A 21,997-nucleotide genomic window follows, 5' to 3' on the forward strand; every position below is an offset into this window, starting at 1 on the left:
GCCCCCTAGCATGGGGGTAATTAAAATGATATCCAGAGGATCTACTGACGGTGATTCTAATCAGGCTCGTAAGTCGAGGAGCAGAAGGGACTGTATGGAGCTGGAAGGGGTGAGGAGGAATGAGGCAGTGATTAATTTTGGCTCAGAAGATTTGAAGGGTGTCAATCTTCCCCACAACGATGCCCTGATAATTCAAGCCAGGGTACCAAATTATGATATTATGAGCTCTTCGTGGACTCAGGAAGCTCTGTAAATGTTATTGTCAAGGAGGCCCTTGTACAAATGGATTTGCAGGGATATCATTTGGAAGTAGTGGACACAACAATTTTTGGATTTGTTAGCCATGTTGTCTATCCGGAGGGAGAGATTGTCCTGCCCTTATTTTTGGGCACCAGGGAGCTGAAGAAGACGATGATGACTACTTTCACTGTGGCGGATGCCCCGTCATCATATATCATTTTGGAGCAGCCAGCCATGAACGAGCTAAGGGCCGTAGCATCCACCTATCATCAAAAGATTAAATTACCAGTGGGAAACCAAGTAGGTAAAGTCCGGGGAGATCAGCCTTCTTCCCGGAAGTGTTATGTAGAAGTGGTCCGGGTGGACCATAAGAGGGATAGGAAAGAAAGGAAGAAAGTTCAGAGTTGTGGGGAGATGGAGAGGATAGTGGAGAAAGGAGATATGCAATTTGTGGCAGAGGAAGAGCAGGAGGTGGTGGAGATTGGGCTAGGCAAGGAAATCTGGGTGGCCCGGGACCTTGAGTTATCCACCCGGGTTAGTTTGATAAAATGTTTTTGTCTGGTCCTAGCAGGTATTATAGGGATCTCACCCCTGATAGCGGAGCATCACTTGAACATCATCCCAGGATCTCAACCTGTGAAGCAAAAAAAGAGACACTTTGGTCCTAAGAAGGACAAAGTGATTGGTGTACATGTTAAAGATTTGATGAAACCGGCCACCTTCGGTAAAATACAATTTTCTACCTGGCTTTTCCCTTGGGTATTCTCAATCAGCACCAGTTCCGTGCTTTTGATAGCCTTTCTTTTCCTTTGGATGAGGAGAACATGATCCTTGTCTTCCTTCACGGAGCCGGTCACCTCCCGGTCTTGATGACTTTCGGCCTGGGTCGTTTCCTTCAGTCGGGCCGCCTCCTCCTCGGCCCTTTTCTCAGCAGCAGCTCTCCGGGTTGCCAGCTTATGCTCTTTAGCTGCTTCTCAGCCGCCCACTTCTTTGGCAAAGACCTCCTGCATCTCTATATTGCCTAAAGAAGGAAATATGGTTAGCCGCTGAATACAAAATAATGAGACAAGAAATAAAAGAAGAATTTAAAGAAGAGAGAGATACCAGGTTGAGCGCCCGAGCCAGCAACTTCATCTATCACCCGATCAATTGGGTCTTCAGCCCGGGCACTCAACCATAGGCAATCAAATTTGCATCTGATATAAGGATGTATGAGGAATATTTACGACCCTCTACCAGGGTTTGGCTTCTGAGGAAAGGATCCTCAAATTTATAAGCCTTGGGAAGGGCAGGTTGTGGGAGAAGGGAAGGATGAAACCCGGTCATACAGGGAAGGGGGACCGGGAGTTGGTTGAAGAAGAATTGTCCTTTCCACCCCTTCTGAGAAGAAGGGATATCATCAAGGAATCGGGAGTCAAGCCGAGTAGATAGGGAGAAGGCATTGTCTCCCAACCGGGAAATAAAAAGTAGTGTAGAATGAGGGGATTGATAAGGAGATTGTTCATCTTAAAAACAACTTAGGCCGAGGCCATGATATGAAAGGAATTGGGGTGGAGTTGGTTAATAGGTACACCAAAAAACTTGGCGACTTCGATGTAAAAGAAGGGGATGGGAAATTGGAGATCATTTCTGACTTAGTCTCGGATGAAGGTGAAATAGCCAGGAGGAGGACATGTCTACCCTGTCAGAAGGACTGAGGACTATGATAGGAAAAGAAGAAGGAATGGAGCCGAGAGTCCTGAGCTCCTCGTCTGCTCTCGAGTGCAATGTGCTGCTGATTTAAGCAAACCAAGGAACTCCTGGAGTCTCAGGTTGGGGGGAGGGGAAAGAAGCCCGAGCTTTGACCTTACCCTTGCCCTTTTTTAGAGCTCGGAAAGGGCCAGAAGAAGAAGGCTTGGATTTTCTGGTTTTGGCTTTTTAGAGGATCGGGTGAAAAGGCGTGGTGGGGGAGAAGGAGGAGGTGAATCGGAGCGCATCACAGTAGACTCGTAGCTAGGCGAGCCTCGCGCATTTGCTCCTAATGTGGAAGAAGTAGAGTTTGACATTGTAAGAAAATGAAGAGGAAAAAAAACTTGCGATGATGGTAGAACATAGGATTTTTTGGAGAGATCTTGAACAGAACTTCGCCCGAGTGGAGGTCAATGCCGTGCATCTAAGAGCTGCAGAGAGAAATTTGAGATTTATGAAAGTGACAAATGAAGGAGATGTGCTATTATATATAGGCGAAGGAGGGTGTGATCTCCACCTTTGATCTAAAGTCGAATCGGAATATCAGGAGGCATCTTATAAATTGTGCAGGCATATGAAAGTACGTGCACGAATATCGAGGTGTCATGCTCATTATTACCTCAGAATACGAAACGTTTCCGACCGTTGGAATTTTAGGGCATACGTCATCATGACATCATCTCCACTGCCCGAGAAGACTAAACAACAAAATATTCAAAGTCCGGGAGGCATAAGGCCCCGACATCTGATTCAAAGCCCGGGATACTGAAGCTCCCGGTATCTCATCCCATCTTTGGGATATTTGAAGCCCCCGATGCTTTTATATTCGAGATGGATTATCTTTCTATCTAAGCCCAAACGTAACTGATCGAGACAGCGAGTAAGACTCTAGCCTTATTATTTAAGGGATGGGTGGTGATACTCCCATAAGAACCCGGGTAATGGATGACCCGGGAAACTAAATGGATAGCCCAAATTAGAGTTAATATGCATAGTACTTTCCTCAGCAGCCAGGCAGGGTAATGCCCGAGATATTCTTTCTCGGGTAATCAAGAGCTCGGGCTCTCATACAAGCTCCCGGGAACTATCTCCCCGGGCTGTCTCGAGAAGCGCACCACACTCGAGTGTGTCGATATGAGCTATTTTATCTGTCAGGACAACATGGGTTTGGCGAGTCAGAGAAGCCATCAGAAGCACAGGGTATGGGCAGCCGCCCTACCATACTTAGTAGGTGGGCACTGAAAACAACGTAATCACGAGATTTCTTCCTATAAATAGCATGTACATTTCTCATTTACATTTTTTGAAACTTTGAATTCTCAAGCACTCACGTATATTCACACATATATAAGCTATTTCACCTTTCTTCTTCATCTACTGACTTAAGCATCGGAGTGGATACGCCAGACACTCCTCCGACGCCCATTCACGAGTTCATTTCATTGTTTGCAGGTCACGGTAGAAGCCCAAAGTTACAAAGATATATTCTTCTCACAAGATATATCATTTCCTTACTCATTTTCCTTATACATTATCATCATCCGGTGGATCGCCACGACTCCTGCTCACCCGATTTACCCGGATCACATCACGATGCATGCATATATATTAAATTTTTATATAAAATTATTTTGTCTAAAATATTTGTATACTATGTTAAAGTTTAAAAATATTTTTTATAATAATATTTTATGTTAGTGAATATATAATCATTTAAAAATTGAGAAGAAAAATTTATTGAGATATTTTAATTTAGTTATTATAAATAAACTACAAGTTTACTAAAATAGATTTTTATCAAATTTTTAATTAAATGGAGATTAAATATTTTTGTAGTTCCAGACATCTTATGCAATACAATAATAGCATGATATAAAAGTATTGAGATCAGGAACCACCGAATTTATTAGTTTCACAACACTATTTGAGGAAATCTATATTAAAATAATTCAGAAATTATTTTAAGAATTTAAGTCTAATGGCATCGTAAGATCTTTTAAGCATTATATAAGATTATATAAATAATAATAAAAACATATTTTTGTATATATTTTTAAATTGTGTTATTGAATTTGGAGGTAATAAAGGGCCGCAGAAGTTAGTTTTCAAAACTCAAATAGGTTTAGGGAACCTAAAATTTTGAACCCCATTGGATCCTTTTGTGAGAGTGCAGTACACGCACCCTCTTAAATGGTATGTATTGTCTACAAGCGCGTGGGGTGCGGCTCCTCACATCCAACTTTGTTTTGTTTTTGTTTGTTCAATTTTTTTTCCTTTTTTTGTTTTTTTCCTTTGTTTTTTTTTTTTGCTTTTTTTTTTTTTTTTGTTTATGTTTTATTTTTGTTTCCTGCAAATTACTTTTTCTCCCTCCCTAAGGGTTATTATGGTTTTTATTTTTAATTTTATGCTATTTATTTTTATTTTTTATTTTATGTTTTTTATATGATGTAACAGTTCGTTTATATTTATTGCAATTATCTCTAATTACACATTAATAATATATATTTCATTAATAAATTAATTAAGATGAATATAAATTTATGATATTAATCATAAATAAAAATAAAAAATGTAGATTGATGTGTTAAGCAGTGGCACTCAATAAAAAATTACTTTTGATTTTGTGATTGTGTCAATAAATTTATAAAAATAATAAAATTTTAATTTTATGTGTGACAACGATATATACGGAAAATAAATAAATGGATACCTATATATATATATATATATATATATAATAAAATACAGATAAAAAGGACAGACAGGGTACGAGGGCAGTATCTAGTTAGCTACAATCCGAAGCCCTAATTCTCATCTCCACAAATTTGCTCTCTTTACTTGTCGTGGTTCAAATGGCGGACGCTTACTGGAGATACACCGGCGACAGGCAGCAATCTGCAACGCTTGCCTCTCAGTTGGCAAAGCGACCTCGCTCCGACCATGGTTGTTTTTTTCCCCCCCGAAACATGTGTTTTTTCGTTTGTCTATATGGGATAAGGGTTTGCCGAATTATACGTTTTTAGTTGGATAGGGGTGTTTTGATAATGATGCATTGTAGAACAAGCGGTGTAGTTTTTGTCTTTGATTTTTGTTTATCTAATCGGTGTTCGACCCAATTCGAGACGTTCCGGTGTGGCAATTTCGAACTCGACCGTTCTTCAAAGTTTGCTGGATGTTGATTGGGAATTGATTAATTGAGTACATTGTCTGATTGTACTGTGGTTTTGCGGCAATGCTTCTGAACATGGGCTGTTGTGCATGATTCTAGTTTTTTAGGTTAAGGGGCTGGATAGTGATAATGATTTATTGTAGAAATTTTGACCTTTACGTGTGCCGATGCTGGAATAGACCTTTTAACTCAAATGATCAATATCTTCACGTAGTTTGTCTATTTTTGCAAGTTAAATCCACATAACAGTTGCCAAATTTTCCGTGCGAGATTCATGAAATTGGACCTAAAGAAGGAGAGGAATGAAATATGTATGATAGTAGATATAGGGGGTAATATCTGGTACAGTTAGTCTCTAGTAGAGGTGTTTGTGTATACACGCTTTAGACCAAATTTATACAATTAATGCTATTGGACCATGTTTTACACAGTTTGCTCTCAGTGGTTGATTATTGAATTTCCATAATTTGCAGAGATTCCCAGTGGCCTTGGCATATCAAGCTACTTTCCACGTGTAGATGAAAGGGGTGGACAGCATATTGTTAGAGATACCGACTCCATAAATGCATCATATGATCGCTACCTCCGCAGTGCGGTATACATTTTGCCTTTCATTTTAAAATGCGTGGGAGTGAATTTGTTTTGTGCCTCTCATAACGTAGCTGTGCAATGTGCCAGCAAATTTCACATGGCGGTGAATCAGGAAGATCGGTGAGTGTTGGACTTGGTGGACTTCAGAATCTTGATGATCCACGAACTTCACCGATGGGGGGTTCAGACCCAGTAGTAGTTGTAAATGACCTGTCTATGGGACTTGGAGGGCGGTCAAAAATTCCTCTCCCACCAGATGCTAGCGGCACCCTCTTCGTGGAGGGTTTGCCTGCGAATTGTACACGCCGCGAAGTGGCTCGTATCCTTTATATTTCATCATATGCTTTCATATTTTCCCATCATGTTTTGTTCCTTTACCTACATTTGCAGATATATTTCGCCCTTTTGTCGGCTATAAGGAAGTAAGGCTTGTGAATAAAGGATCAAGACATGTAAGAATGTAGGACTTTTATCACTGGTTTTTATTGTATTTTGTGTTCATCCTAGTAATATCTTTTTGAAAAATAAAATACAGTCTGGGGGTGACCCTCTGGTGCTTTGTTTTGTTGATTTTCAAAGTCCAGCCCATGCAGCCACAGCAATGGATGCTCTAAAAGGCGAGTTTAGCACATATTCCTACTCTCATACCATTTTTACAGTGTAATTAGTTTGATCTATTTTAGCTTCACATGTTCTTTTTAGCGTCCTTAATTGGTATTTGAGACTTTTATTTGTGGTCTGAGATCACTGAAGTTCATTACATTAGCAGTCCTTAAGTTATCTATTATCACAAGCAGTATGATGTAAGACTTCGGATCTGCATGCCACTGTTCACAAGTTCAAATTGTTACTTTTACCCGTGGAGGATTGGATTTAGGATGGGGTTAGGGATATAATTTGTACTGTGCATACCACATAGATTTCATTCCATAATTTGCATATGCAGTACTGAATTTAGTTGCTGGTTTCCCTAATTTTCAGTGATGATAGGAGAATCAATTTTTTTCACTTAATGATGATAATAAAATTTCAAAGTCAGAGATAGAACAATAATTCAGATCATTCTTTGTGGGCATTTGGTGTTCAGTTGGACGTCGATGGTTTATATACGAAAGATTATTCTCGAGAGACACTCATAATCTTCCTCCAGGATCAATTTCATTTATTAGGGTGGAAGCTAAGCTTTGTCAATATTGGTGACATGATCATCTTTTGCATTATTACTAAATTATTCCACTTGAATAGTTAAGAATTGTGGCGAATCCCCTCCAGACTTGCGATCGTGGTTGTGTTTTTTTTGAAGAATCAGTAGGAATTTGTTCTTTTTCTTGGCGCTCTCACTGACTGTTTAACTTGTGGAAGGAAACACTTTGAATACTGAATTCTAATGTGCTCCTTAATTGTCATGAATTTTTATATCTATAATGTGACTGGAGTTTCTGTTTTTAAGAGTTGAAATTCAATTTTGAACTGTAAAATACTTCTTTTTCCTATCAATTTTTTCCATATAAAAGGAGATCAGCTATCCGAAAGGATTTCTGCTTTATTGAGCAAATATATTGAGATGAGAAAACTAAATCACTTTGCAACTTTGGCCTCATGGATGCAAAAATACCATCACATCTCGACCTGTTTGACTTTGTTGGTGATTCCCTCTCTCTATTTGGAGCAATTCGATAACCCATTAGCTGAAATAGATATCTAATTGGAAGTTGAAGCTTATGCAGCAGCATTTTTTTTTACTTTTTATGTTGAGTGTTATAACATAGTAATGTGCCTGTAAATAGTCCTGTTAGTCATCTGTGATTATTTTGTTGTGAGTTACCAGTCCCTTGATTCCCTGATGAATGAAGAGTTTGCTACTTTTCCCGAGGAAGGAAATAGTCCTATTAGTCATCCATGTTTATTTTGTTGCAACCTGGAGTTACCTTCTGTAGTTGACTTTTAAATTTGTTATTAGGCATGTTTGACACGGTTATAACATAGTAATGTGCCTGTAAAACTAATGCTCAGAGACCTAATTATCAGACACCCTTATGTGGTTTTGTGACTTGACTTTGAAGTCTCATGAGCTAGGTTCCAAGATATCAATTGTTTTGCAAGATTGTTGTTTCTTGTAAAATCAACATTTTATTTTTTGTTCTATAACACACTTGCCTGTTGGGTTATATGAAATTATAATTATTAAGCCTCTGTTTTTAATAATTAGTTGAAAAAGAAACCTTAATTCCTGGCAATTGTAAATCCAATTTTTGGAAAATTGGAACAACTCTTATAAATACTCGATGTAGCTGTAAGAAAAGTAGTTTCCTCATTTATGTGATTACTATTCTTCTATGCTTTATTTTAGATGTTGAAATCCATTGAGAATATATGCTAGGAATATTTTCTCGTTCTTTTTTGATGGAAAACATGAAGTAAATGCTTGTAGGGGATATATTTATAATATATCTTTACTAAATATAATTTATTGATTTCCATTTGCTAATATGTGCAACAACATGATAGCTTTAATGTGAATTTAATATTGATTTGATCAAAGGATATATTGAATAGTCAATAATTGATTTGGCATTCCCTGTTTACTCTCTTTTCGTAGATCCAAAGAGACAAGCATATGCCACATTAAACCTGTTTTTTCTAGCTCACTATGATAAATGTTTAATCTCATAAATCGATGTGTTCGACGTATAACTTTAATCCTGAAGTGGCAAGTTATACCCACGACCTTTCCTTATCTTCAACGGTCCTGATTTCCTTCGTGATTCAAAGAGGCACGAGGTACGACCATAAAATGCTCGAGCTAAATTTTGCAGGTTACCTATTTGACGAGCTCGACCGCGATTCAGGTTATTTAAGGCTACAATTCGCTCGTCATCCTGGTGCGAGGTCAGGGGGTGGGTATCGTGGAAGACGTTGAGATTGTGGTTTGACAGGTGATAAACCTATCCATACGCTTGACCCTTATAATTAAGGACCATTTAGGTCTTCATGAAAATCCACAATGGTCAAAATCACTCTAAATGTGGAACAACGCTTCTATGTAGGATCGACCGAGTAAGGGCGTTTTTATAAGTGTCGCAGCTTTGAAGGTTGGGAAATACTCTGGATGCTTTCTTTAAGACGTGTGTTTATGTCAACTAAAGGGATGAATTTGCAACTGCAGCTCTTTCCCTTGGCCTCTCCTTTCGTTCTTTAGCTTCCTGTCTCGCATATTTACTAGACTCCAGAATGACGCGCAGAATGCAAATATATTTTGTAATTAAAAACCATAATTATCTTGTTTGTGTCATAGATAACCTTTGTTTTGAACTGATATTTATCTCGCTTTACAAACGCCCCCCCTTCCCCTCCCAATCCAGCTCATTGTAGTCAAACGTGGTAATGAAAAGCTTATTTCACCTTTTTTTAATGATTTTAGAATTTTCCTTTGCCTGAAAAGTCCAGTGTTTTGATGTCAAAGAATACTATCTCGGGAGTTGAATACATCTCTGTGTTGGGTTCTATGATGAACAACGCCTAGAACCTACTGTTTATAATTGACTCTCTTCATAATTTTACTAGATTAAATATTCCAATTGGATTCTGATCTTCTATAACTTCATGCCTGGATTCTGATCTTCTATAACTTCATGCCGAGTATGTAGACCATAGTAAAACTAGTTTTCATACAAGTCCTTTAAACCTGTTTCTCTTTGTTTACTTTTTAGAGTCCTTTACGTTTTGTCTTTACCGTTTGTCTGATACCGAAGCTTGTGATTTTCACTTGAATTGGTTTTTCTTATGCTAAGGTAATTATTCAAGTCTAAGTAAAACAATCAGGAGTTAGTGGATGCTGTAATGTTCTTGTGAGGCTGTGTAAATTTTTCTTATAAAATTGTTATATCCTTTGAAGTTTGCAGTTCTTCAGAAGAGCTGATTTATTACAATTCAAAGTCATTTGGTTTTTGTATTTGCACCATTCAGCTTTGCTTCACAGAATCCACCTGAAATGGTTTATCCCCTCTTCTCAATCTTCCATCTTTTCTGATTAATTTAAAATGTTTTCAACTTACTGAAAATTCTAGCGCTTTCATTTTTCTGACTGTTTGTGTTAGCAACTTCCAATGCCTACTTGGTGAACCTGAACTGTTTATTTAAGAACATCATCTGTTCTAATTCTAAATTTACATCCAAGTAAGGATCAAGGACCTTGTTTTTATGGCTTAGGTTTTGGATATTGAAATCCTGTGTTGAGTAGTGGAATAACCTATCGGGGCTGTTGGCAGAGTGGTCTAAAAACAATGTTGAAGATTGGCGAATTGTTGGATAGGCATATTTTGTGCAATCGATATCAAAACCTCTTGGAAAGGTCACTGGCTTCTCATAACTCCCTTCAAATGTACATGAACAGACGGCACATTCTTCTTAAAATATGAGCTAACAAGAACCCCTTTTGTGGCTGTTGATGGTTATGTTACTTTTGTGCTGAGTCATTCTCGGACTAGACCACGAAACCTTTACCTTTGTTCGTAGTCTCGATTTTTTCCTTAAAAACACCATAGAATTAACGAGTCCTTGTAATTTTGAGATGGTTTGAGGAATGAACCGTTGGAGATGGATTTTTTTCTTGCTAAAGAAGAATAGAAGGATCTACTACTTGAGAGAACGGAAGAGCTCAGTTTTTCATCTACGAGTTGAGGCTATACGAAAGAAGAGAACACCGAGCATACTTCGCCTGCGGTTTAACTTCCTCAGTTTACAGTGAGGAGTGTTTGATTCTATTTCTTTACTAGGCATTCCCAGCATGGCGTTATTTCCGTTTTACATGACTCCATAACTGGTAGCCTTTGGAAAACACATCTATATTACCTCAAAGGCCAGTGTTCTTTGATCCCATCTCTATGTGGTGCCAGTCTGAATATTTTGTAGTTTTTTTCATCTACTTTCTCCAAGTGTTGGTGTCAAACTAGTTGTGCTGTAGATTTCTAAAGCGACTACGTATCTGTGAGGATTAAGGAAGGCGAAACTCAATATCATGTCATTCTTTTGCCACAGGCCTGTTGGCCTAATTGGCATCCTCCTCCCTTTGGAAGGAGGTCTCGTGTTCGAGGCCTGTTGTAAGGAGGCTTCGTTTGTTGAGATCGGTTGTTAACAGCCCACCCCCAATTATCAAATGTGTATATATATATATATATATATCATGTCATTATTTTTAAGCATGGCTATTCTTTGTGACTGAACCGGGCATAGTTTATAATTTTAATTCGGGGTGGAACAATCCAAGAGTTGCATCGAACTGACTAGTACTTATATGTATTGGATGTATTGAAATTATAGATCCAATATATTAACGTCACTTCAGCGGTACACACATAGGTGTTGATAGTGGGTGTTTAAGAGATCACACACACACAAAATTGATCTATTTGACACCTACTATGGACACATATGTGACCATGATGAGGTGACGTTCATATGTTGAAAGTGATGAAATTATATATCTAACAGATGGACGTCACCTCAACAGTGTCACATAGATAGATGGCCATAATGGGGGTCCATGAGTTCAAACCTCTATTATTTAGGATCCCTTAATTCTCTATTCAAACGCCAACTTTAGAAATACTTAATTATCTAGAATGAATGTATTACATTGTTATTATTATTATATTTTGGAACTATAAATCATATTTGTATAATGAAACATTGAATATAAATTAATCTGTTGAGCAAAAATGACAGTCTGTGACTAATTGTGTAAATCGTGACTGTTACCAATTCAAATCACCCAATTTATATTTTTGACAACTTCCTAATTCAAATTCCAGTAAATACTTGTGAGATACTCTCTCACGCATATGTGAGATAGGTTCATTTAGTTCATATTTACTAAGAAAATAATATTTTGAATATAAAAAATAATATTTTTTAATGAATCAGATCGGAGATTTGTCTCACAATTTTTTGTGTTCAACTTTTGTATTTATCGGATATTTTATTTATGGCAGTGTCTGAATTCTGCTTGTATGGGATCCGAAACTTTGGACCTTTTATCTCGGTTTCTGCAATGGCCCAAAGAATTTTGCGTACGAAATAATCATATTCTCTGGAGAACTATATTTTGTACGTAGATTATTTATTAAGAATACCCCGATTTTATATATTTCCACGACCTTTTGTTATTATCACAAGGGGATTTTGTAGAATGTCAAATATTTTCTTATCGAATCTTTATAATATTTTCTAGATTGGATAGGAAGGAAAATCTTCTCATTAATTTCATTGATAAATTTTTTTAATGTATGGTATGAAATTTAGTCAAAAGTGAATTAATCGGGCTCTGTTAATTTGCATAAATTTTAAAAAAAGTATTTATAGTAGGCGAGTTTTCCTTTATCCGATTACAGTAAACTGTGGATTACTGGGTTAGAAAGAACATAGTGAAACAGGACCACATGCATTCGTCAGGAATCTTTTGTGTTATATTATTTTTATATTATCATCTCATTAATATTTTTAATTTGTTGTGATTATACAGAATCTTGAATCCAGATTAAATTGTTACCATAACTGGAACTGAGATTTTTAAGGATTTCGGTTTATACTAAAACACTTGCCATATTCGGTTGGGATTCTGTATCTTCGCCATAATCTTGGTAGAATTCTTTATCTTTACCACACAACATTGGTATATATATATAAAAAATAACAACATTGATACTCACGGAAAATTTATGGTCCGATTCCAGTGTCACTAGTCCAGACGCAGGTTTCAAAATTGTCCTGAGCCTGAAATCACGAATAAGATCGTTAGAAAGAGGCCAGTAGGGTGTTCCGACGGAGCCCCTCTGACGCTCAAGTCAGAGACTGAGGATATAAGTGGAGAGCAGCTAAGGGTGCTGCTGAAAAATAATATAGTAAATTTGTCTGAGTTGGACACTCAAACCTGATATTTATAGGACAATAAATGGGCCTGTCATGAGTCTTCTACCTTGGCTAGGGATGGGCCGGGATCCATGATCCGGTGTGGGCTCAATTTGGATGGGCTCATCCATGGGTATCAAACATAATTTTCATTCACTCCTACAAAGTTTGTATACAATCTGTAAAACGGAGTAAATTTTGTTTCCTAAAAAATTGTAATACATACATGAATTTGATTCATGGCTGAGATAGAAAAAGAATTATCTATGGATATTGAAGGGTGTCCCATAAAACAAGTCAACCTTGATGGTACCAAAAACCGATGATCATAGCATGCCAGTTTATACGTTCAGAATGTAGTTTCTTGGAATTATTGCATGCGTCCTGTTATCATTTGTGAACCAGTTTTTCTGGTACAGGACTGAGCCACTCACTGTCACTTCGATTTCTGCACAGATTGCTCTTGTGCCATTGGGCCATTTGATGGCCAAAACTGTCACCAAACGTGTGTTCTTGAAGGGTACGAGGTTTGAGTGCACACCGAATCCAGGGCCATTTAGTATTAAAGAACATGTCATGATCACCGTGTTTGCCAATACTGGTGCGGATCTGTTTATGCTACTCATATATCGAGTTCTGTCAAGCTTTATTCGAAGAAGAGTTCGGGTTTTATTCCAGCCTTTTTTCTCATGATGACAACTCGTGTATTTTTCACCTCGCTCCCCCCGATTTTTTGTTTGTTGAATCAAGAATATATGGTTTTTTACATTAGTGTAAGGTGTCTGCATAGTGTTTTCTGAAAGAAAAGTATGTAATGCAATTTAAATATGAGGTTTGGTTTTTCATTATCAATGTGAGTATACATTGTTTTGTGTGGAACATCCAAATAAACATTGTATTCCTATACATCCTCCTTATTTCAGAATGTGACGATGAAGCTGCAAAGGAGAATGTTACGATAATTTTGTGTTCACAAGGGAACTTTGGGTGAAAATACTGTATGACTATGAATTTATTTTGGATTTCTCGTACGGTTTTCAGTTATAATTTTTTAAAGGTTCTTTGCATTTCTTCCTTTTAACTGACATGCTTACAAGTTGATATGCACAGAGCCCACTCGCTAGAACCTAGAAGCTACTCGCAGATTAGCTGAAATAGATTTGGTTTCTCTTGACGAAATATATTAAAATTGGAAAACTATCTTAAATCTGATAAAAGTGGATTCCTGTAATTACATTGGATTCCTGATTTCGTAGAACTTTAATCGACTGAAAAACATTTATAGGATTCGGCTGGGCTGGAATCTTTCGGAAACTTTTAGTTGAACCAGGAGAGAGGTGGTGGCCGAGTAATTTAGTCCAGATTTCACTCTTCAGCTATTTATAGCTTTACAATTTTGTACAAATTCTGCACGCTGCTCTATCTTACTCCACTCCCTTATGTGCAATAATCTTTACAAATGAGTAATTCCATGTCTTCTTCTATGACAAGGAGAAGAGACCCAAGGGTTCCATAAGCAGAATGCAATATTTCCTGATAGTTTTAGCCTGCAGCTTTTGCTACTACCTTTTCCCGGGGTATTTCTTTAAGATGTTGTCATCCTTTTCTTGGGTTTGTTGGCTTTCGCCTAAGTCCGTCTGTGCAACTAGGCTCGGGTTTACATGGCCTTGGAATTGGGGCCTTAGGATTTGATTGGCAACAATATCATCTTGCCTTGGAAGCCCTCTTGTGAGTCCATTGTTCACTTCGGCCAACGTTGCAGTAGGTTTCTTCTTTGTGATGTATGTGATGGTACCGCTCGGTTGTTGGTCAAATCTTTACAATGCCAAGAACCTCCCAATATAGTCCTCTGATCTTTTTAAGAAGAATGGTTCGATATACAACACTAAAGCTATAATCAATTCGAGCTTCAATCTTGATAAGGCTGCTTATAACAAAGCTGGTCAGTTGCATCTGAGCACCATGTTTGCTCTAACTATTGCTACACTGTCGGCCACTTTAGTCCATGTATTACTTTTTAATGGAAAGTAAGTTTGCTATTCGTTGCATCGAGATTAGATGCAAGAATTAGTTTGGCCAAATTATGCATGTCTGATATTTGACTCGGTGCAGGGACATATGGAAGCAGAGCAAAATGGCATTTAAAACAAACAAGAAAATGGATATTCACAACAGTCTTATGAAGTCATATAAACAAGTATCTATGTGGTGGTTTATTTCACCCATATTGCTGTCATCCTTTTTGCTTGTACGCATTATAAGAGCGCGCTTCAGTTTCCCATGGTTGGATTGATTGCACACTGCAGGATGATATTTATTTGGTTCTGGCATTTATGTAAACAGCAACCAGGTTAAATATAATCACAGAATACATCATCGGTTATGCGTACCCTGGTCGTCCTGTGGCTAACATGTGCTTCAAGGTGTATGGATGCATAAGCATGTATCAAGCTCACATTTTTAGCAGATTTTAAGCTTTGTCGCAACACGAAAATTCCTCCACGAGCAATGTTCAATGTTCAGGTCGGTTGCATACCCATGCCCATCCATCCATCCATGAACTCCACGTATCCTAAGACTAAACCCAGGTCGGTTGCATACCCATAGCCCCTTGTCCGATGCACCATGTTTGCTATGATGCTTGGTGATTTGGGGGCTCGTTGGCCCACGCAGAATTTTCGGGCTCGGGTTCTTTCTTGGGGGAGCAATTGCACCATTTGTTGTCTGGTTGGCGTCCAAAGCATTTCCAAAACAGATATGGATCAGGCTTATCACATGACGGTTCTGCTAGGTGCCACAGCTATGATCCCACCTGCATCCGCTGGAATTACACGAGTTGGATCAGATTTGCATTCCTCTTAGGTTATGTCATCTATCGGTACTACCCTAAGGCACCATTTGCTTTATCGGATGGTAGAATTTAGCAAATTTAGTAGTAAAGTTTGTGGATAAATATTGTATATTGATAACATATATTATGTTTGGTATTATTTTAAATTGGATAATAAAATAGTTAATAAAATGTTCAATATCTAAAAAGCCATTTGCTCTTTATTAATTTTACTATGTTTTTCTCTAATCAAATCATCTTCCTCTTCACACCCAACTAGGGTACATATTGGTTCATCTTTACGCAAAATACGCTTTTCTCTACAAAGCTCAGCATTTCGTCGAGTGAAAAGATTTATTTTTAACAGATTTTTGTATTATTCTATTTTTCAGAAATAAACCCCGAATCTAAGTCCTTTTGTATCGTCTTTTAGTATGATTATATCTTATTCTTGTAATCTTACTTAATTTCATTATGCTATGATCAATCACCAACATACATACAATCACTCATATTTGTAATTTCATAGCGTATCTACCTTTGATAATTTTTTGTTCTGAAACCTATTTTATGCTTTTGTAAATATGTATTTTTCAATAGGTCACTACATGTTGCATGTATATAATAAATTATATTTAATTAATTCAGTGGTTTGATTATGTATTGTGAGTTAATGTAGTAAATATTTTTTCAATTTGTAGTTGTTATGGAGACAAAGCCAACACTTAATGTCAGTGTGGCAATGGATTAATGCTCTTACAGAAAGCTGGTGATCGATTCACTTGTCCGGGGGTTATTTTACTACATATGCCCGATTTCTCTTAACCATCGAAACAAATTCTTTTTGTATGAGGAGTATCAAGGCAACAACGTTGAGACACAAAAATAGCATATAAATGGAATATTCTAATAGCTCTAGCAATGGTACGAAGCAAAAATGTATCAATCGTAAAAGTATGCACTCCAACCTCCCCCCACCCCCAACACATGAATATTTATTGTTATCCAGGAAAGAAAGAACCAATTTCCCTCACAAAGCAGTTTGTTGTACCTGCTAGTGACGGAAAAGAAGCAACCAGAGACAATGACAAAGTGGTCTCAAAGCACATGCCTATTTCATCAAATGATATTTGTTGTTGTTTCGGGTGCATTTGTTGTTTCGGAAGTGTATTCCTCTTCTTCTTACTATTATGTGTTCTTATGTCAAAGTAAGATGTCTTCAAATATTTGTGAGATCTCGTATAGTTGTACATGTATGTCGTATCATTCATGAAACATCTACTGCTTAAAATACCGTCAATAAATTTTTTTTTTTAAAAAAACAAAGTTCGAAAATTTAAAGTTCTTGCATTCATGTACTACTACTGAAAAATACACCTTTAAAAATAATCGTGATCAAATAACAGATAAAATACTGCAGTTTAAAATTTGCCAACTCGGCCCTCAACCATGCATGAACAAAATAAAACGAGTAAAATCCTGAAAATCATCATCATAACATAATAACATATAAAACTGATCATGCCTACTCAAAAATCGTAAAAACGTGATGTCCGGAAAAGTGTGGTCCTAGGGTCGTGTGCACACATCCAGCCCTGTCTACTCAGAGTTCAGCACCTCTAGTCTCCTCCTCAAAATGCTCACCTGCATCACACACGCCTAGTAAGTCTAAAGACTCAACACACCTGTACTGTTAATAACAAATACATATACCCAACATGCAACAGTGAACTATATGGATAACAACATACGTTTCATGAACTTAAAAGCATAAACGTAAACATGTCATGAGTAATCATATCGAGTCAAAACAGCTCATCGTAACATCATATACATAAGCATTAACTTTAACAGAATTCAGTTCTTTAGTTGTGACTTTCGTATCAGCTCTATCGTATCATATCTATTCGATTGATCTATATGCGTATAACTGTGGCACCCCACGGCTGTCGGACCTCAGCGACAGTATTACCCATCCACTGGGCCTAGGCCTCATCATCATCGTTTACATATATTGTTTACATATATCGCCAGTCACAACAAAATCTCATCCTTCAAAAACATCATCGTTTTCATCACTTGACAAAATCATGCATATACGTAATTTTTCTTAAACCAAGCATGCAACGTATTTTGATCATAATTTCATAAAAATCATATACTTGATACATAACATTTAAAAACATGATAAATTTTTGCTCGGGGCGTTAATGGGACAAAAATCTTGAGCCGGGTGCAAAATGACCATTTTGCCCCTGGAAACCCGAAATGACTATTTTATCCCTGACCTCTACATTTCTGCCCGAAGCTTACCAAACTCCCTAAAACATCCCAAAACATATTTTTTAAACATTTCTTAAACGTAAACTCGAGCCCATTTCAAAACTTAAACGATCTGTTTAAAACTCGGACAGGGGTCCCGGTTTTAACCCGAATCAATCCGACACTTAACCAATTTTTTTCCCAACCCAAGTCATGTCTTAAATCTACTAGACCAGCCCCTAAACCCACAATTTCGGACCCCGTAAGGACCCCAAACACCTGCTGAAAGTTTCTGGAAAAATCTGCAAGATCACTCCTCGAAACCCTAGACGCCCACCTTCCATAATTTCGATCCTAGCCCACAATCGACGGGACCAGCCACGCACCAGCCCCCTCCTAGCCCACATTAGGACTCTACTGGACCTACTTCACCTAAACTCACAGTCCCATAACAGCTGCATCATGTCAACAGCCGAGAACCATCTCAAAACCCTCACCCGCGGCGCCCTTCGACTTCTGGACCCCAAACTAATCTTAAGCCAAGACCAGCAGCGTGCGACCACTCTAGGCCATGACTCAGACCCACCAGGGCTGGCCCATGGCTTGGAACAGCTCCTCACACCATCGGCTTCACTCAAACACACAAACTACACAAAACTGATCATACCTCAACCATAAATCACGCGGCCCCTTACCTATCTCCACTAAAACTCGGCACCAGCCACATGACACAATATTAACGCCTTGAGCAGCTCTTAGAACGCACCAAAAACAGCAGCCCCTCGCAACCATACAATAAAACGTGAGATGGAGTCAAAACAATGCAAGATTTTCATGTCAAACTCATTCAAAAATGTAAGCATGATGTAGATCATAAATTTTTCATACAAATACATAAACTTCATCATACTTATGATGTGTACGAGGAGAAAATGAAAATACAAGCCTCGTGATAATGCTCACAAACTCGAAGAAGTGCGCGTCGGGGAGGCACCGGAGGAGTGGGGAATGACCTTGCTTGAAAAAAAAATGGAGGAACTCAAGAAAGCTGCTGATGGAGGCTTTGAAAATGTGCAGCAGCAAGGGGAGGGTGGCCAAGGAGAGGGAATAAGGTTAGGGTTTGCTAGGGTAGGTTTTAAATAGGTAATAAATGCATTAATGGGCTTAATTTTATTTTTAAAAGAATTAAAAAGGAATTTTGAGCCCATTAAGCTTGAAAACAGACCTAGCAAGCTCAAAAATACTCCCGAAAAATATTTTGTTTAGGTACATTTTTAAAAATATTGCCCAAGCCCTCAAAAAGTCCCCCGAATCGTTAAAATTTGCGTACCGATTAAAAATACGATTTGGTAAGTAAAAATACCCACCAAGGCCTATTTTTAAAAATCATATTTAAATACAACATATTTTGAATAATTAAAATTAATTATTCGATAAAAATATTTTTCCTGATTATCCACTGATCTCCGTTTCTTGTCCGAGCGCGAAATGCATATAGAAACCCTAATGCGTGAACTTTTAAAAATATCGTGAAATAACTCCTAACCATGCAATAATTATGCACTAAATGCATAATAATAAATAAACACATAATTTAAATAAAATCCTAAATTGCATGCATTCAGGTTACGTAAATTTAAATTTTCTGGACCTTACAATTCATTTTGATGCAGAATGATACAGTGTTATCTAGTTATGACAATGCAAGAAAATCAATGGCTTTCAATGACTTTGTAATAATAATTCTGCAATTTGTTTTCTCCCTAAAATGATAATACAATGTATAAATACATAATTACCATCGTTGAACAAGAACTGTGTTTTCTCCCTAAAATGATCATACAATGTATAAATACATCATTACCATCATTGAACAAGAACTGTGTTTTCTCCCTAAAATGAACATACAATGTATAAATACATAATTACCATCGTTGAACAAGAACTGTGTTTTCTCCCTAAAATGATCATACAATGTATAAATACATCATTACCATCATTGAACAAGAACTGAATTGTTAATTAACATATAATATGATATATTTTTTGTTGCCATATTTTGTTTTTTTGGATGTAACTTTAAACTTCTCCACAACAAACTAATCGTCACATATAGAAGCAAATTTAATGCTTTTCTAGTTTCTGCTACAATGTATTTAATATTTTTCAAGTTCCAACTACTTATGGAAGTCCACATTATCATTACTTCAAATGCTTCAAATTTAAATATAGAAATATATAGATGTGACATTACAATATAGATTATTTCTGAAAGCCTGCTAGTGATAAAAAGATATAGATGGGACATTGCAATATTGTTAGCAGGTGTAAAATCATAAATATATGTACTAATTTCTATTTAAACACTCTTTTATTGAGCTTATGTAAAGTGACGATGAAGCCAAAATCGATATCATATTAATTCCATCGGACTATGAGAATGATCTCAAAAGTGATACAAATTTCATATTAGGCTTCCCAACAGCTGCACCTCCAACAACATGCAAAGTGGACGAAATTGTTCAACCTACAACTATCAATGGCTTATTTCATCCCAATATGAATGGAGATTCATCATCACCACAACACAAGGGTAAAAAGCCTAAGATGGTAAATGATCTTGAGGGGCAGAAAGTCATTGCGGGTGCAGACACTGATGTCACAAATGATCACCTTAATACCAAATTGACTGAGCGAGAATCGATCGAAATCACATATTGTGAAGAATCAAAATTTGCCTCGAACTCCAGTTGCTAAATGTTGCATCCATGGTTGAAGTTAATTAATTTTGGAACTTTTTTTTTTGTTGGTTTTCACCATTTTGTCTTAGGTACATGTATCTGTAATGTTGTTGTACATATATGCATCAATGATTTGGTTTTTGTTCCAAAAATTGTACATACTCACCCAAGTTAATGTTACTGGTTCCAAACAATGAAATATAAAGTGAAAAACTTTTATTCAATGTGGCCAGTCGGAGAGAAAGTAAACTAATAGTGCAATATCATCGTATTTCCAAAACAAAATACAGATACAAAGTTGTACATTGCAACATTCATTCCATTTACTAAATATGCCAAAGGTTTCTAAAAGAGATGATCAAAGCAACTAAATACACCATTCAACGGACAACATACTTAAAGATGTTATACTAGTTAATTGACCATTGTCATGAACAAAATACATAACAATTTCTTCCCATTTCAGAACCTTGGTCAAGTGGAATGTACAAATGTAGAACCCGTAAATCAGTCTACGAATAAGCCATGCATAATTCTAGATTTTTAAATTTAATTGACTTCATTGCATGATTATTTTAAATGCATTTCTTTGAAGTTAATTATTTTATTATTTCAGTTCAGTAGTTTGATTTTTAGCATTTCAGTTATTTCAGTGTGGCCGGACCGGAGTTGGAGTTTTGAGATAGAATTTAAGATTCGAGAAATATTTCCAGAAGTTAATTTAGCTAGCAACTAAGTTCATTTAAGTTAGAAAGGGAGGTTTGAGGATTTAATTTAATTATTTGAGGTGATTAAGAAATGAACTCATTTAAGTTATTAAATTAAGGGGTTAGCTCACTAAATTATTTAAAGGATTAGTAAGGCTTTCAAGGATTATTAGTTGACTAGATAACCAACACTTCCCACTCATTTTATTAGCATGATTTCGGCCCCTTGGATTTATTAAGCAATTCATTCCAACTCATCAACTTTGACCAATTCTTTGCATGTAATTAGTAGGATAATTCTAGGATTTTTGGGAGCACAATTTAATTAAATAAATGGACATATCCTAGACTAGAAAATAAGCAAAAATCGGCCACTACCTCCTAGAAGCATCCACCAACTCATTTGATATCAAACCATAATTCAAAAATTCAAAATGGGAAGACTTGGTCTTGGATCTTCCTTATATCTTGCACCCACTTCCCTCACCCTCCTAACCATTTTTCCCCCCCTCTCCTTTTCGAAAATTCAGAGTGAATTCACACTCATTTTCAGTAGAAAAAAACGTGAATAATAGCTAGGGAGAAAGGGAGAAAAATCGAGAACTAGAAAGAACAAGAGAAGCGCTCCATCTCCTCCGTGCCGCGTCGTCGTCGTTTCGTTCGTTTTCTTTCGAAACGAAACCAGGCATGTCTAGATTGTTTCAAACCTCAATCAAGTCATATTATCATTTATTTTTCAGTACATGATCATGTTTATTCATGCAAAAACTGAGATACATGTCAAAAAATTTTGAAACAACACATGCAGAATTTTCGATTTTTC

The 21,997-nt window shown here is 37.0% G+C and overlaps 1 protein-coding gene and 1 pseudogene across 3 annotated transcripts; both read left to right on the forward strand.

Annotated features, from left to right (window-relative positions):
• Window positions 1-4,736: 4,736 nt before the first annotated feature.
• Window positions 4,737-14,107, forward strand: LOC142532617 (RNA-binding protein 1-like). 3 transcript variants are annotated; one of them, XM_075638933.1, is made up of 7 exons: window positions 4,737-4,911; window positions 5,611-5,732; window positions 5,816-6,047; window positions 6,119-6,180; window positions 6,264-6,345; window positions 8,545-8,664; window positions 8,776-9,160. In XM_075638933.1, the coding sequence occupies exons 1-6, from the start codon at window positions 4,821-4,823 to the stop codon at window positions 8,646-8,648; spliced, it is 693 nt and encodes a 230-aa protein (XP_075495048.1). In that variant the 5' UTR covers window positions 4,737-4,820; the 3' UTR covers window positions 8,649-8,664; window positions 8,776-9,160. The 3 variants fall into 3 exon arrangements, with proteins under 3 accessions (XP_075495048.1, XP_075495049.1, XP_075495050.1); XM_075638934.1 differs by lacking the exons at window positions 8,545-8,664; window positions 8,776-9,160 and adding an exon at window positions 13,091-14,107; XM_075638935.1 differs by lacking the exon at window positions 8,776-9,160 and having other exon boundaries at window positions 6,119-6,188; window positions 8,545-8,627.
• LOC142532279 (oligopeptide transporter 6-like) lies at window positions 14,102-15,621 on the forward strand (annotated as a pseudogene).
• Window positions 15,622-21,997: the final 6,376 nt, after the last annotated feature.

The sequence above is a fragment of the Primulina tabacum genome, chromosome 18 (genome assembly GCF_025594145.1).
Source record: "Primulina tabacum isolate GXHZ01 chromosome 18, ASM2559414v2, whole genome shotgun sequence".
In the NCBI taxonomy this organism is placed as follows: domain Eukaryota; kingdom Viridiplantae; phylum Streptophyta; class Magnoliopsida; order Lamiales; family Gesneriaceae; genus Primulina; species Primulina tabacum.